At 35.0% G+C, this 17,780-nt stretch overlaps 1 protein-coding gene across 6 annotated transcripts in view; it reads right to left on the bottom strand.

Moving 5' to 3' along the window:
• TNPO1 (transportin 1) overlaps positions 1-17,780 on the bottom strand; it is an 89,559-nt gene that overhangs the window by 28,603 nt on the left and 43,176 nt on the right. For all 6 annotated transcript variants that reach the window (XM_019929872.3, XM_019929874.3, XM_019929873.3 and 3 more), the window contains 6 exons: positions 16,781-16,887; positions 14,723-14,856; positions 13,182-13,263; positions 10,097-10,219; positions 7,838-7,956; positions 398-458 (listed from right to left, as the gene is read on the bottom strand). In XM_019929872.3, the coding sequence (XP_019785431.1) occupies positions 398-458; positions 7,838-7,956; positions 10,097-10,219; positions 13,182-13,263; positions 14,723-14,856; positions 16,781-16,887 (626 nt within the window). The remainder of the gene's footprint in view (positions 1-397; positions 459-7,837; positions 7,957-10,096; positions 10,220-13,181; positions 13,264-14,722; positions 14,857-16,780; positions 16,888-17,780) is intronic.

Raw genomic sequence — 17,780 nt, 5'->3', positions numbered from 1 at the left:
TATTTCTTTGTGAAGGGGAGAACAGGCTATCACATAACCCATGTTAGATATCAGGCACTTTCAAACCACATTATATGGTTTCCCACCAGCTGGTATAATCTAGAGTATCTGAATCAAGATCAGAACGTATTTAACATATTTTAAAATAAACTCCGAACAATCTGAATTAACAGGAAATGGATGCGAACTCTATTAGTGTCACCGTCTAGTTAGTTCCAATTAAGCTAGAATCTATTACCACCCAAATTCATTATCTTTGAACTCCATAGCATACTATATAACAGAAAGCCTATTTACATAGGGCCTACTCTGAATAAATGTTCTGTTAGTCAAATCCAAAGATCTACTAAGTCAATAAAAATAATCTTCCCTATTCATCAGGAAATAGTTTCCTTACCTTAAGTAGGATGATATCTATATCTGAGTACTTCATGCCATTCACTAACACAGGAATCAACCTATAAAGAAATGAATTCGTGAAACAAAGATCTAAAGATCTCAAAGTCTTAACAACCTCATGAATACTAATAATACCAATACAACAACCACCACTGCTAATATTGCCTTATAGCATGTTCTTTGTCTGCCCTTCTCAGATGATGAATACTCCCAATATATATCTCAGGCCTTTTAAATACTCATGCATGGGATCTACTGGATGGAATCTTAGTGGGGATAAGATAGCTTACTTATCAAGAGTGCTTAGAAATAAAAACAATAATTTTTTTTTCAATTTTTCCCCTAAGAATTTATCTCAAATATATGAACAAATATTCCCAATTTTTAAAGACCAATGTTCCCTGATGCAAGAACAAGAACAATGGAAACAATCTAAATTTCCATCATTAAGGGCTTGGTTAAAAATAAATTACAGTTGGGAATTCCCTGGCAGTCCAGCAGTTACAACTCTGCACTTTCACTGCTAGGGCCCTGCAGTGTTCAATCCCTGGTCGGGGAACTAAGATCCTGCAAGGATCTTATTTTTGGATGCAGCATGGCCAAAAACAAACAAACAAACAAATTAAGTAAAGTTGAAAAAACAAAAAGCCCTCTACGTGTAAAACACATAAAGCATATTTCCATTTAAGATAAAAATGATGAGAGATTCCTAGCCACAGCAATCAGAGAAGAAAAAAAAAATAAAGGAATCCAAAATGGAAAAGAAGTAAAGCTGTCACTGTTTGCAGACGACATGACACTCTACATAGAAAATCCTAAAGATGCTACTAGAAAACTACTAGAGCTCATCAATGAATCTGGGTAAAGTTGCAGTATACAAAATTAATACACAGAGCTCTCTTGCATTCCTATACACTAACAGTGAAAGATCAGAAAGAAATTAAACAAACAATCCCACTTACCATCGCATCAAAAAGAATAAAATACCTAGCAATAAACCTACCTAAGGAGGCAAAAGACCTGTACTCAGAAAACTATAAGATACGGACGAAAGAAATCAAAGATGACACAAACAGATGGAGATATATATATACCATGTTCTTGGACTGGAAGAATCACTAGTGTCAAAATGACTATACTATCCAAAGCAATCTACAGATTCAATGCAGTCCCTATCAAATTACCAATAACATTTTTCACAGAACTAGAATGAACACTTTTACAATTCGTATGGAAACACAAAAGACCCCAAACAGCCAAAGCAATCTTGAGAAAAGAAAAATGGAACTGGAGGAATCACGCTCTCTGACTTCAGACTATGCTACAATGCTACAGTAATAAAAACAGTATGGTACTGGCACAAATACAGAAAAATAAATCAAAGGAACAGGATAGAAAGTCCAGAGATAAAACCACACACCTGTGGTCACCTAATTCATGACAAAGGAGGCAAGAATATACAATGGAGAAAAGATACTCTCTTCAATAAGTGGTGCCGGGAGAACTGGACAGCTACATGTAAAAGAGTGAAATCAGAACACTCCCTAACACCATACACAAAAGTAAACTCAAAATGGATTAAAGACCTAAATGTAAAGCCAGACACTATAAAACTCTTAAGAGGAAAATACAGGCAGAACGCTCTATGACATAAATTGCAGCAAGACTCTTTTGATCCACCTCCTAGAGTAATGAAAATAAAAACAAAAACAAAAGGGATCTAATTAAACTTAAAAAAGCCTTTGTACAGCAAAGGAAAGCATAAACAAAAAAAGACAACCCCCAGAATGGGAGAAAGTATTTGCAAACGAAGCAACCAACAAGGGATTAATCTCCAAAATTTACAAACGGCTCATGCAGCTCAGTATCAAAAAAACAAACAACCCAATCCAAAAATGGGCAGAATATCTAAACAGACATTTCTCCAAAGAAGACATACAGCTGGCCAAAAAGCACATAAAAAGATACTCAACATCACTAATTATTAGAGAAATGCAAATCAAAACTACAATAAGGTATCACCTCACACCAGTCAGAATGGCCATCATCAAAAAATCTACAAACAATAAATGCTGGAGAGGGTGTGGGGAAAAAGGAACCCTCCTACACTGTTGGTGGGAATGTAAACTGGTACAACCACTATGGAGAAGAGTATGGAGGTTCCTTAAAAAACAAAAATAGAGCTACCATATGATACAGCAATTCCACTCCTGGGCATATATCTGGAGAAAACCATAATTCGAAAAGATACACGCACCCCAATGTTCACTGCACTATTTACAATAGCCAGGATGTGGAAGGAGCCTAAATGTCCATCAACAGAGGAATGGATAAGGAAGATGTGGTACATATATACAATGGAATATTACTCAGCCACAAAAAGAATGAAATAATGCCATTTGCAGCAACACAGATGGACCTAGAGACTGTTATATTGAGTGAAGTCAGTCAAAGACAAATATCATATGATATCACTTATATATGGAGACTAAAAAAATGGTACATAGGAACTTATTTACAAAACAGAAAGAGTCAGGGATGTAGAAAACAAACTTATGGTTCCCAGGGAGGAAGGGGGACAGGGATAAATTGGAAGATTGGGATAGACATATACACACTATTATATATAAAATAGATAACTAATAAGGACCTACTGTATAGCACAGGGAACGCTACTTAGTAAATACTCTGTAATGGCCTACATTGGAAAAGAATCTAAAAAAGAGTGGATATGTGTGTGTGTGTGTAAATATATATGTGTGCGTATATATATATATATATATATATACACACACACATAACTGATTCACTTGCTGTACATCTGATACTTAACACAACATTGTAAATCAACTATACTCCAATAAAAATTATTTAAAAAATTAGATTACCTATACAATAACTTATATACAGAGACTATCTAGGAAGGCTATACAATAAACTGTTGTCTTCAGAGAGGTGAGTGGGCTAAAAAGGGACGGTATCCATCTTCTACTTTATTTCTAAATGGTGTGACATTTTTACAATAAGCCTACATGCAGTATTTGTATTCCTTTTAATAAAAGAGATGACAGTGTTTAAAATATAAAAACAGTAAACTTAAAGGAATTAATCCAAAAGAAATAAATCAAAAAGGAAAAAAAGAGCTCTACCGACAAGGTTATCATAGTCTGATAAAAAGTTTGGAAATTTAAATTCTAACTTCTTAAGACATTAAGAACTTAAACTTCCAATAAGAAAATAGTTAAATAAATCAGAATATTATATCTAATCTGAAATATTATGTTGTCACCAAAAGGGAACCATAATGTCTGTAAACATGGAATTCCAGGTATACTGAAATATTTATGACGACTAGTTAAAAAAAAATATATCAAAACATGTTAAGTAAAGGTCAAAATACTAATTTCAGTTCCTTCTGTAGATATGATGGTTTTATCTTGGACAGCTTTCTTAAACTTTGGTTTGTTTCCTCACTGTCCAATCATACACACTGAAATGAGTCTACTGAGGACAAAAGGTATGAGAGAATACTTTGGAAACACGTTACAATGTCCACAGTCCACTGCTTCCAAATTCTACCTTTCATTGTTCTGGGGGGCATGGAAAAAGTGTGAATAGGCAAAAGAAACTCATACTCATGAGTACCAGCTGTGGGGTTATTAATAAAGCACCTTCTTAATAACCTAGTGAGAAAAGTATCATGATCCCTATTTTACAAACGAGTAACTAAAGCTCAGAGAGGTAATATTATTTCCACAAGGCCATAAATGTTAAGTAAATTTCCTTTCTTTACCCCAGATGTAAGAATCTCTGTCCACATTAATGTCCTCAGTGTTTGCTGTGGCTTTACTTCAAATAGTCACATGCTTTAAGACACACTAAATAAATATGTATGAAACCAATGTTAAGCACACCTCTACTTTCAATGAGGTAATTTTGCAAGCCCTCATTAACCAAAGGAATACTAACAGTAAAAAGGAAGCAGTGGGATTTCAAATTTGTAAAAAGGAAAATATGAGCGACCCAAACTTTCATGTTCAAAGTCCTTCTAAATTCTAAAATAGATTAACGGTAGTAATTCAACATTATAGCTAGTATATCATAACTAAATAAAATTATAATACACAGAACCATACTGTGTAAGCTACAGGGATCTTGCAAGAGAACCAACTCCATCTGGATCACCAACAGTAAAATCATTTATGATACCTGTCAATAATTTCACGAAAATGATGAGGATGGATGGCAGACCATAAAATATTGAAGAGTTCACCTGAGGTGAGGTAAAGAAGTAAAGACAGTGAGCCCCATCTATTCTTTGAATCTTTTTAAGATGAAAGAAACTGCAGCAAGCTAAAAAGTTAAGGCAGCAGAGAGGGAAAAGTTTAAAGAGAGAATTTATCTATTTGATAGAGTGAGGTCCCTAAGGATAAGAAAAAAATTATGCTATCCAAGACCATAAATAGAAAGCCTGGTTAGGAAGAAGATAATTCACATGAAAATGTATCTATAAGTTTTGGGGAAAACGTGAAGGGTCACCTGTTTTCCCTACAAAGCAGAAGTGCTCAAATTGAATGAAGAGAACTTCAGAAGAGTGATAAAGGTATCAAATAGTTGCTCTGGTGAATGGAAGATAAAAGCTGATCTGGAACAGGAAAAATTGGCAGATGGTATGAAGGGTCCACTTGATGTTGAAGACCATGGATTTCTATAGCCACCAATCCTCCTAGCAGTGTAACTTTTCCCAACAGTATTTAAGAAGTAGCAAAGACAGTTCGATTAATCCAGAGCAGGGGGCAGCTGGAGGTTTATGGTCAGTACTGTTGATTTGTGGATCATGATATCTGTGCCAGATAGAGAAAGAATAAGAAGATGTGTAGGAAATAGGGGACTGATAAGGCGGGGAAAGTCAAAAAGTGAGGTAGGAAAGAGATATTGGAGTTAACTGTGACCACGTGGCAATATGGCATGTGTCTGACAAATTCCAGTCATACAAAGCAGATCATTATTTTTTAACAAATCTAACTCTTAAGAAGCTTTCTCCTGAAGCTTCATGTAGAAAACAAGAAGAGAATTTTAACGCAACATCATGGAAAGGCAATGATGTTAATACCAACAATGAATGTTTACTGAGTACTTAAGTATATGCCAAGCACTGGGTTAGTTGTTTTACATGGATTAATTCATAAATAAGCCCCAGGAGATATTAATGTACAAGAATAAAGGTGGAAAAAAAATAATTCAGGGGAAAAAAAGAAGACCCGTTCTACCAGATAACAAAATATATTAGCAAATGTTCAATAATCAATAGAGCATAGTACTGGCTAAAAAAAAAAAAACAAAAAAACAAAAAAAAAACAGAAAAAGGAAAAGAAAAAACAAGAATACACGACACAGCCCAGAAAGATAAAAGAGTTTAACCTTACTCTTTATTACCTTAATGCTTTCTATGTGAATTCATTTTAATAAGAAAGATCTCATCATATTAACAATTTTGATTCCTCAGCAAACATTTTTTGCTCATACTAAACAAGAATCTGGTTAACAGATCTAGGAAAAACAGTTCTTTTACTGTGTTTTTAATCTCCGGATCAGACTGATGTTGGTATTTTCCCATCCTCACAATACACTATTTGAACCAAAAATAAAAGCAGTCTTGTTTAATCTAAAAATGGTTCCCAAACCAGTGGTTTGGAAGACATATAAATCAAATCCATTTATCACTGGAATGGGTTGTTTAATGTTCGCACATAGCACACAACTAAATGGGAACTGCTGATCTTTTAGCCTGCTACCAAGTTCTTCATTGCTTACCAATGTTTAGATTTTATTAGGGTAATAAAAGAGACCACCAACCTATAACTGCTCTTATCATCTCCTAATGTTACAGCTTAGGTTTTCATTAATAAAATCTCTTCAGTTTTATAAGAATGTCTGTTTATATAACTTTTAGGATTATATGATCCTATGGTAAGAAACAAGCATATCATAAAACTGCAATCTCAAATCAGGGAGAAGAGAATAATTAATATATGAATTTCCTAAGGGGGGAAAAATCCATTTAGCACATCACCTTGCACTTTACTCCCAAATAAATTCTAGATTGACTGGAATAAGACATAAGTGGCTTTGTTTTCTCGGTAGGGAAAGAATTTATTGGAAAAGAAAAGGAACTTAACTGACTACATGAAAATAAGAATATCCAAGTACCCTAACTTCTGAAAAAAATGTGACTCCACTAATACAACAACATATTAAAACAAACGGTTTTGTTTTTTGCTCATCCAGAGGGCTAAGACTGGAAAAATTATGATTAATGGATTGCAAAAGTTGTGACAAGATGGGACCCTGCTGGTGGGGTGTAAACTGGTATAACTTCCCTAGAGAACTATGTGGAATATTTATGAAGACGCTTTAAAATGCTCAGGCCCTTTGACCTTGGTAAAAATCACTTCTAAGAACTCTACTTGAAAGAAATCACTACTTATGGACAAAGAAAGATGCTCAGTCCAGGATTATTTATGAGTTAAAAAAAAAAAAGGGCAAACAACTAAACATTCAACAAAAGAAGAAGAGTCGATTATATATACATGGTACACACACCATGATGGAACAGTACTGAAAGTTTAAAGACTAATGACATGGAGGAAAGTGCACAACTTACAATAACTGAAAAGAGCCAACCACAAAATAGTAAAATCAAATATTTAAGCATCAACTATAGCCAGATGTCACGTACATACTACCAAATTTATTTCTTCCCAAAACACTCTGAATATATCACATTTGGTATATGGTACTAACAGAGAAAAACATTAAAAGACAACACACCAAAAATACTAACAATGATGACTCAAGGGGGTGGAAATCCAAGACATTTTAAGTTTTCTACATGTTAATTTTCTTTTATGAGCCTGTATTTTATTTATTTTCAAAAGAACATGAGCATTACTTTTTAAAGTAACTGACTTTAATATATGAAATCATTATGTTGTACACGTAAAACTAATATGCTGTTTTATATCAAATTCAACTTATCTCAATAAGACTGGAAAAAATATATTAAAAAAAATAACTGATTTAACAGCATTCACTGGGTTAGAAATAGGCATAACAATAGATTGACCAAAAATTGCATAGCATCACAACTAGTAGGAAATCCACGAGACCCCATAGTCAAATTATAAGATTATAAAAAATTGTGCCATGGATTATCCAAAATTAGTTATAATTCAGCATAAACCACCCTCATGTAATTTAGAAAACAAAAGTAACTGCTTCTTTAAAAATGTCTTTACTTATAGCATCGGTAAAATTAAGTCGTACTTCTTTAGAACTTCATTACCTGATGGCATAAGAATGTAACCTAAAAATATGAAAATGAGGAATCACTGCTAAATTTAACAACAAGGGAGTATCTGTAAGAAGGAACACTTACTTGGGAAGATGCCTCATGAGTACATCTTTGCATATTGGCTGCTCAGCCAAAGTGAGCCAAAATTCGCAGGCTTCTAAAGCCACATTTTCATCTTGATCTTGGGTCCTCTGCAGCATGTACTGTAAACAAAGGAGGCTTAGTATTAATCAGTTTAAATCATACAATTAAAATAAAACTAATCTAATTTCAGCAAGTTAACGGTCCTTTACTATGGGTCTTGCACTTTTACAGTGGTTCTCGACTTAGGCTTTGGATTTTTTAAAAAAAGCTTCCTAATCAATTCTGAAAAGCAGCCAAACTTAAGCACTACTGCTTTAGAATGTTGCCTAATGTAAAGTGTCCAATTCATATTTATCTGCTTCTATATAGGCGTATATTGTTTCATGAAACCACTGAGATTTTTAAAAAGTATTAATATTCAAACACTGTCTTCATAGATGCATCAAAATAAAAAGCACCATTAAACTGTTCATAAAATGGACAATCATTTTTATAACATAACCACCCAAGCTGTCTTATAATTACAATTACCCCTTGAACAGTGAGGTTGGCATGCCAACCCTCCAAGCAGTCAAAAATCCACCTATAACTTATAGCCAACCTTCTATATATACGGTTCCTCTGTATCCAGTTCCTCATCTGCAGATTCAACCAATCTTGGGTTGTGTAGTACTGCAGTACATATTTAGTAAAAAGAAATCTGGGAATGAGTAGACCCATGAAGTTCAAACCTGTGTTGTTCAAGGGTCAACTGTATATACTTCCACATATTTAAAAAGATATATAGATATTATACAATTACAAAAATTAATTTTTTTTTAATTTGGAAAAAAGTAGTGGCATTTCTTTGTCAACTATATAATTTCTAGTTGCCAATAAAATAGGTTTATCATGTCCTTCATGTCCTTTGAACATACCAAGCCAAATTCACTCTTAAGTTGGAGGTACATTTCTGATCTCCAAATCTATCCAAATCTACCCTTCTTTTAAAAATCTAACATACCGGGAATTCCCTGCAGCCCAGTGGTTAGGACTTGGCGCTCTCACTGCCAGGGCCCTGGGCTCGATCCCTGGTCAGGAAACTAAGATTCCGCAAGGTGCACAGCGTGGCCACCCCCCCCCCCCCAAAAAAAACCTTACATGCAAAAACAAAATAAACATAATCAAAGGCATGAATTCCCAATGTACCTGGGACTGAATCTGGGGTCAAGTGATGAATTCTTGAATGAAACATCTCACACATCAAAATACAGCAACACAACTGCTGTGACAGGCTAGCCCCTACCATGTTCTACTACTATGCTGGGTATTGCTGAAGAAAGAACTGTAGCCTTGTAAATTAGGTTCCCCAGCTGTGACGTGGCAAATGATTATATGTCTTTCTTAACTTTCTGGTTAACCCCGAACTCTCACTAAACTCTCAACCAACCTCACCTGATTCTTCTAAACACTTTACAGAGAGAATATCTTTATCAGAGGGAAAGTAATTTATCCCCATCTTTTGCTTCTACATATCCTTATCACTACAACTACCTTTCCTAATGTTTTAGAAAGGGAGTTACTGAACATCATGAATGCTAGCCTTCTTCTAACTGGTCTTAGATGCCATCCTTTAAGTACAACTATATTCAGCAATATGAAAACTAGGTATGACTGTAGCAATAATGAGTATTGCCCAACAAATTACTTTGTCCTAATAATAATTATGTTATTACGTATTCCTTCCTTTAATTACAACTATCTGTGCTCAACATACTTACAATATCCTAGTAAAATTATTTTAATCACATAAGGACTGAAAGAGAGCCTTTTAAAATCTAAATGGTCTGCTAGAACTCACTATAATGGTTACGTATTTTCTATTCAGAAATTGTTACCACTGTTACCATAAATCAAAAGTTGATCAGATCAATTTACCAGTTAACGGGTCAAAAACAAACTCTTTTAAGTATTATAGTTTTATTAGCCTAACCCATATCAAATAAATACAAATAACCTAAATATTTCTTAGTTACACTGGTTAAAAGCTATCTACTCCTTTAAACAACATTCCCCTCTATAACATCTTATATCTCATGAAAGAAAGATCGCCATAAAGATAATTTTTAACTTTAAGATGATAACTAATTTTTATAGTCCCCCCCCCGCAACAAATGTGACAAATAAATTGGAAGACAGTGGCTTCACACTACACGTTTTGTGCCCAAGATTTTTCTTGAGGGGAAGATGAGGAGAAAGCCTTTAAACTGCTTGTATTACCTCAACTATATTATGCATGTGAGGAAGCAGGCGATCCATTCGAACTTCAAGCAACATCACAAGTGCCCGGCACACATTTTTCCGTACCTCTGGTTCTTCATCACCAGCCAATGCAAAGAGATTCTATTGCACAAGAAATATTTTCTTCTAGTTAAGTATTCCAACACACTAGAAAGATTTATACATAACAACCAATAATCTGCAAGGTGGCAACATTTAAAGAAACCCTAAGAAGATACTGTACAGATAAAGGCTTATGAATTAACTGGCCCTACTAATACTTTATAGCATTAGATTATAAAGTAAGACAGACGCAGGATGATAACTGCCAAAAACTATGATTTTGGTAAATGATCTAAAGCCATTTTTCGGAGTATGAGTGGTTGCATCTTGAAGTAATCTTTAGTTTATGAGAATAAAACCATGTCCCTAGGACATAGGAGCATTCACCCAGATCACCCAGAATTAGAGATAATCATTAAAATACAGTTTGATTTACTCTTCAAAATTACTGTCTGTTAAGAGATTATTCCTACCAATACTGATTCTTAATAGGCATACATTCTATAAAAGCACCAACAATTGGGAAATATACACTGAGTTTCCAACAATGTGACCCTAAACTGCTGTCGTTCACTGAGTCAACTATTGAAAAAATGGTAATAGTAGCAATCGATCTTATGCTTTATGCTGTTAAGTTTCTCTACAAGGTTTAAAAAAAAAGTGGGAATGAACAATACTGTTTCAATTAACCTTCTCAACTCTAAGATGCTGCTACTCAATTTTACAAGTTTAGACGTTATATAACGTGCTAGCAAGTGGGGGAATCTGAATTTGGTTTTCACAAAATCATGGGTGAGTCCACACTCATTTCATTATACCAACAAGCCTCCACTAGAAAAAGCTGTCTGTTGCAGAGGTTCAAGTGGAGATGTCAGAAGAAAAAACAATTAAGCCTTCCCTATCTCACTCCTGAGGTTTTACTTTATTTACACACAACATACACACACATATTGAAAGCAGTAAAAAGAGGATTAAAATAATTAAGTAAAATCCAATGCGTCTCATTGTCTCTTCCCAGGACCACAGAAACATCTCCAGAGAGATGAACCTGAAATCATATTACAAGAAACGGGTAAGACAATGGAAAAATTTAAGTATCAAATGTGACAATATGTGAAGTACTGTTGTAGTAGCATTTTTAAAACTTTCATTTCTCCAAGTCCTATCTCTACTTCTGAGGCTTTCAAAACTCTGTAGTTGCTCTTTTTATTTTACATGGTCAGAAAGAATACGGTTTTTCCAGCAGGTGCTGCGCATATAAATCCTTCGTGAAATATGATGTTCTCTTAAGTATGAATACCCAGCTTTGCCAAGGTATGTTATAGCCAAGTATTAGTAACCAATACACTTTTCATCAGTGCCAGCACATGTAGCAGGCATGATTTCAGCCCCCGATAAAAACACTGGTGACTGAAGAAAACTAACCAGTTATTGATTTAGCAAATAGTTACTGAGAGCCTACCATGTGTCAGGCGCCTCCTCTGGAGGTTTACTACTCTTACAGGATGAAGAACTGGGTGAATCTTACTGGATTACCAAGTAGCACAGAAGTGTTAATACGGTATTTAACGCTAATGGAAAATATCATTAAATGTCAGGAAACGTTCTTGTTCCACTTGCTGAGTATGGACCTGTGGAATTTTTATTTTCAGAAAGAATTTATTTTATTCTAAATTATATTTCTGTATAAGATGCTGGTATGTCTATTACTGTTCTCTTTAATAAGTCACGAGAGAAGAACACTAATGTTGTTATAATTACAACAAAAACTACTACTGCTTCTAAAAATAATAGCAGTAGCTAGCATGTGGAGTGCTTACTTTGTAGCAGGCACTGTTCCAATTTATTTTTAGCCAATACCTTTTTTAACAATCCAACAAGGTAAGTCTATTATTAGCTTTACTTTATAAAAACTGAAAATACCAGTTAAATAAGGTGCCCAAGGTTAACAAGCTACTAAGCTGTGGAGCTGGGATTTGAACACAGGCAGTCTTACTCCAGACTTCTAATACTGTCCACTACCCTCTATACCAAACTAGACTGAAAACACCTTGAAGCATAAAATTTCTTTATGTATCCTTACCACCAAGCACAGTGCCTGAGTCACAGTATGTATTCAGTAAAATGTATTTAAGATGCATGTTTTCATTTCAATTTTCAAATGGCTTGAGGATTCTAATGGCTACTACTTGTAGTCTATTGGTAAAAGATGTTTAGAAGAAGCTTGTCAATTTAAGTGATGAGAAAAAAAAGACATAATTTCCCCCACTTCTTTCTTGTAATTTCCCAACAGGAATACCAGAAATATGGTCTCTGAAGGACTTTTTTTTTTAAAGAAGAGCTGAAAAGGAATAGACTATTTAAATTTCATTTGATGAAAATAAAAGTGAAGTGCTAAAGGAACTTTAATAATCCTTTCACAATCGCTGTTATCAAGCAGAAGTTCTGAAAAGAAATTCTACTGCTTAGGATTCAATGGCCAAAAAACTATGCTCCTGTTGTCTTTCTGCTTTTATCAAAAAGTTAAAAAGTACCATTAGAAATGCTCGCTGAGCTTTAACAGCCAATTTTCCCCCCTGAAACTTCTCATTTTACACTGAAAACCAATGGAAAAAGAGAAGTACTATCCTTTTAATTTATACCTTCAGATTCTTTATCAAATTAAGTTTATTCAACCTCTTCATGTTTCTAATATCACAAATGAGCTGGGAGATTTAATGTCCATATGCAATTTGAACAGTATATTGAGGTAGAAATTTTTATAATCAAGATATTAAACACAGACATACCATAATCAATGTTTGCACAAGTAGAAAACTCAGTGAGAGGAAAAGTACTTTTATTTTCAGTTAACGAGAATCACAAAGTTTATACTGTACCCAATTTTAATACTATCAGAAATAATTTAAATATTGACAGCTCATAATTATAAATTATCGTATTTATAAAATAAAACTACATGCAATGAACAGTTTCTAACCTCCTCAAAAATAAGGTGGGGTGGGGGGAGGACAAATCTTACCTCAATAAAGGAATCAATATGCAACATCAGAGCTTGAGTTCTACTGATGATAAACTGATTGACACAGGCAACAGCATGAGACCTAGAAACAAAATTCAAAATACACTAATTGAAGAAGCTCTGCTCCATTTACAGAAGACTGGCAAGAATTTAAACGTTCCTCCATAATAATATTACAGTGTATGTACAGCCATGCGTGCGCACGCGCGCACACACAAACACACACACACACACACACACACAAACACACACCCCCACACCCCCCCCCCCCCCAAAAAGAATGAGTCAAAATTCCCTATGTATTAAACATATCCTTCACATTCTTGCCGTGTTAAGTGAAAAATGCAGGTTGTGGAGCAATATGTTAACGCTACTAAGAAAGTGGAAAAGCGTCTGGAAGGACATGTTCGCTCTCAAGAGTGTGAGGTTGGATGGGGACATAATGGGAATTATTTTAGATTTTAAAATAATGGGTATGCATTCCTTCTGAAACTGAAAATGCGGACTGTTCTACAGCCTATGTGTTCTGACATACCTAATCTAATCCCACAGCAATTCTTAATGGCACTACTGTTAAAAATATACCCATAATCTAATCACTTACTACCTCCACTTCTCCTCTAGTCCAAACCATAATCTCCCATCGGGACTATGTCAAGAGGCTCTAACTGGTTTCCCAATTTCCATTATGCAAAACCCCACTACCTGTTTGACACACATATAAGATCACATAATATCCTTGTTCAGATTGCTCCAGTAGGAATCTACTTTTCCTGCCAAACGTCAAAAGGTAAATATTTTAAGCTTTGTGGGCCACCTAAGACCTCTGTGGCAGCTTTACTACCCACCCACCCATTTCAACCTTTTAAACTATGGAATCATTTGTAGCTCATAAGTCACGCCTGAATTTGGCCACACGGGTCACAGCGTGCCGATTACTGGCGTAAACACGCCCCTGTAATGTGCTACTCCCTACCCCTCTAGCTTCATTTCCTACTGTGCTACAAAATCGTTTTCTTCTGTCACCCTAAAAGGTTTCTTCCTAACTCCAGGGACTTTGTACTGTTGTTCCCTCTTAAGTGATCTTGGCTTTGATCGTTCAGAAAGCCTTGCTACTTTACTTTGTTCAGGGTTTCTGCACAATTGCTGCCTGTTACAAAGAATGTGCTGCATAACACACCTGTGAATCACTACCTAACCCCTTATGCTCGCTATTTTTCCACAGTATGTGTCAACCCCGACAAGCTCTGCAACACACTGAATTTCAGCCTCACACAAAGGACTTTAAAAGCCTGACTGTTAACCATTATAAATGTAATTAACCATGCAGATGGTGGAGAAGTGTCATAGTTAACGAAAATTTCAGCAGAGTGACATTTCACAGGCTGTCATTAGAGGAGTAGATTTCAATTATCAAGTCCACCTCTATAGAACAGCCAGTTATCTTCTGCCAATCGCAAAAATACTAGGTAGTGCAAAATAAGGGAGTGGTCAGGTTCGTATCCGTTTATAAATTAATTTAATATTGGCTGTATAGATACCTTATTTTTGGACTACTGTGCTTGAAGAACTGTAAAAATTTAGGAATCATGATGTTGAGAGGACGATCTAAAACATCACTATCTAAAATCTCAGCAGAATCTTCACAAATCTTCTGAAGGGCACCAAATGCTCCCTGTAAAAGACATTTCAATGATTAGAATTAAAAATGAAGCCATTTTAAAAGCAAACTGAGGAATATTCACTAATTTGTATGGATTAATGTTCCCAGTTTGCATAAAACCTGCATCATAAAATCCATACATTTAATCATCAGCTATAAAAGAAATTTATTATACCACTGAGTTATTTAAAACCTCAGTTTAAATATAATGGTACATTTTAATTTTAGCATTAAATGTCTTAGAATTAGAATTTTGATCGTCAGGGACTGTAAATAATATCATCTAATTTAAAAACTTAACTTCTGCAGTATTCTTGCCAATTTTACGTCAACAGTAATTTTTCTCTTATTAAATACCAGTTTGCTAAAACAATGTAAAACTCTATGTTTACGTATAAGTGCATTTAACCATTGTACCACTTCTCTGTTTGAAGCACAAATGGAGGTCTTAATTATCATCAAAAAATTATTTATATGTAAACCATTCATTGACAAAAGTTGTTAAAAGGGCAGGCAATTCAATTTGGTAATTTCCCCTACAACCACTTTACAACCAAGTGGCTTACCTAGAGAGCTCCTGTATATAATATCTAACCTACCAGTTACCTCAACCACCTACTTTACTCTGCTTATAATTCTATCAGCAGCATCTTGGGACTTATTCTCTACACTACAGGTTAATTTAAGAATCCTGTATGACTTAGTAGCTCCACAATTTCATGATTATCAGTTTAAACTTTTTATTCTTGGAAAGTGCTTGCTTAAAATTTTGGCTTCCTTTTATGTTATCATTATACCAAAGCACTATTTAAATTTTAATCAACTGTTACCTGATGGCTAAATATTATTATTTTAGTTTTTCTGTAACCTTCCAAGGCATTACTAGAAAATGTATATATGAGAATGCAAGGTTGTTTTCTTTTTCTTTGAGGGAGGGAGAAGAGTGACTTTTTAAGATTCCTTTTTGCTAGCTTTCCCTCTCCCTGGTCCTCTCTTCCCCAAGTCAGATCTGACAACAAAATGTTAAGTCAAAAAGACCACCTGATTCCTTTTTATTAGGTTATTTTTGTACCTGCCCTGCCTCCAAGCCTTGCTCTTTTTTGAGAGGGAGATAAGTCACTGCCTTAAGAGAGGCAAAACACCTAAAATGATTTCTATTTAAAACAGATTTCTATCCAAACTGGAAGCCTGCTAATGAAAGAAATGCTTAAGGTACTCATTAAGAAATTATAGGAAAAAAATCCATACAGATTCCCTTTCATTTCCCCAAATGGAAAGGTTGTTACTCATTTGATCGGTGGCAAACAAGAGATTATAATTAATATATAATTAAAACGATACTACAGGGCTTCCCTGGTGGCGCAGTGGTTGAGAGTCCGCCTGCCGATGCAGGGGACATGGGTTTGTGCTCCGGTCCGGGAAGATCCCACATGCCGCGGAGCGGCTGGGCCCGTGAGCCATGCTCCGCAACGGGAGAGGCCCGTGTACCGCAAACAAACAAACAAAAAACTATACTACATATACCTCAGACATACCATACAACAAGAGGCACAAAAACAACTTAGAGACACTGAAAATGTACCCACAGTCTGGGAATTTGGTAAATTTAATTAAGTCCATCTTCAAAAAATACCACTTCACCTGATTAAGCTTGACAATTGCTCTGCTGATTACATATACACACACACACAAGAATAGTTTTAAAATACAAAAAACAGAAGATATTTCCTTGTAGGAAATATAGTAAAGAGGTTTTATAACTTAACGGTCTTTAAACAGTAAGATACACGATCACTAACAGAAAACAAAAAGGTAACTTTAGGCTTCTAAGTTTTGAAGTTATATGTTTCAGAGGAATTATTTTTTCTCAATATTACTAATAAACATGAAAAGAAAAATAGAAAAGAAAAATTATATATGAAGCAAAAATCCTTACTTCACAAGTGTTGTAATCTTCAGAATCCAACAGGCTACAGAGTTTTGGTAAGAGGTCAGGCCAATTCTGCAATTCTCCCTTGGAGGCTATAGTTGTAATCAAAATACCTTGAAAGAAAACACACCCCTTTAGGAAATCTGCCTGCATTATGTTAGATACTGCCTTGTGAACCACCACAAGCCAATGTGAGTGCTCACGTTTGCACGTGCGCGCACACACACACACACACACACACATACAGTTTAAATGTTCCAAATCAGTGTACGACTTGCAAACCATGTCAACAGTAACATTCACCACGGATCACTGTATCACCACAGTACATCTGTGGAAACTCCAACATAAATCAGATCCATTTCTAATCCTGCTTGCCAACACTTCACCCTCTTTGTATTTTTTTTTTCCCTCTTTGTATTTTTAACAAGTACCTGTACAAAAGACTACAACCTGCTCTTCTCCAACAATAGGTCTACTAATTAAAATTACCCCTATTTTATAAAAATTATATACAAAAGAGTAGAAAGAAATACACCAAAATGTTATTAGCAGCACTTATCACTGGGTGATGAGTATGAGTCTGTTAGATCAAATAAAAACACATAAAAGAGGTAAGAACAGCTCTCTGACTTAACCTAGGATCAAAGCCATGACTCAAGGCAGGGAGAGAAAAAGTAGATGAGCCATTAGCCCAGAACATTCCAAGGATGAATCACTGGCAAAGTGATCTTGGATCATGGAGGCTACTGGCACAGGCTGACTGATCATGTCACTCTGACTGGATTATTTCAACTGTGCTATGTGGCTTAGCTGTAATAGCTAAGGATCATGCAAATACAGAAATATGTATGTAACACAAAAATTTTGTGTATTTTCTCTGCCTTAGTAAATTTAGTATTAGTAACATAATGTAATATGCCTGGTGATTACAGATCTTTTAGCACCTTAATTAAGAGTATAAACAGTAGGCAAATAATATGTAATTCAAAATACTCTGTATTTT

The sequence above is a fragment of the Tursiops truncatus genome, chromosome 3, assembly GCF_011762595.2.
Source record: "Tursiops truncatus isolate mTurTru1 chromosome 3, mTurTru1.mat.Y, whole genome shotgun sequence".
Lineage (NCBI taxonomy): Eukaryota > Metazoa > Chordata > Mammalia > Artiodactyla > Delphinidae > Tursiops > Tursiops truncatus.
Note: the sequence above shows the minus strand (reverse complement) of the source record. Positions and strands in the feature narration are given on the sequence as shown.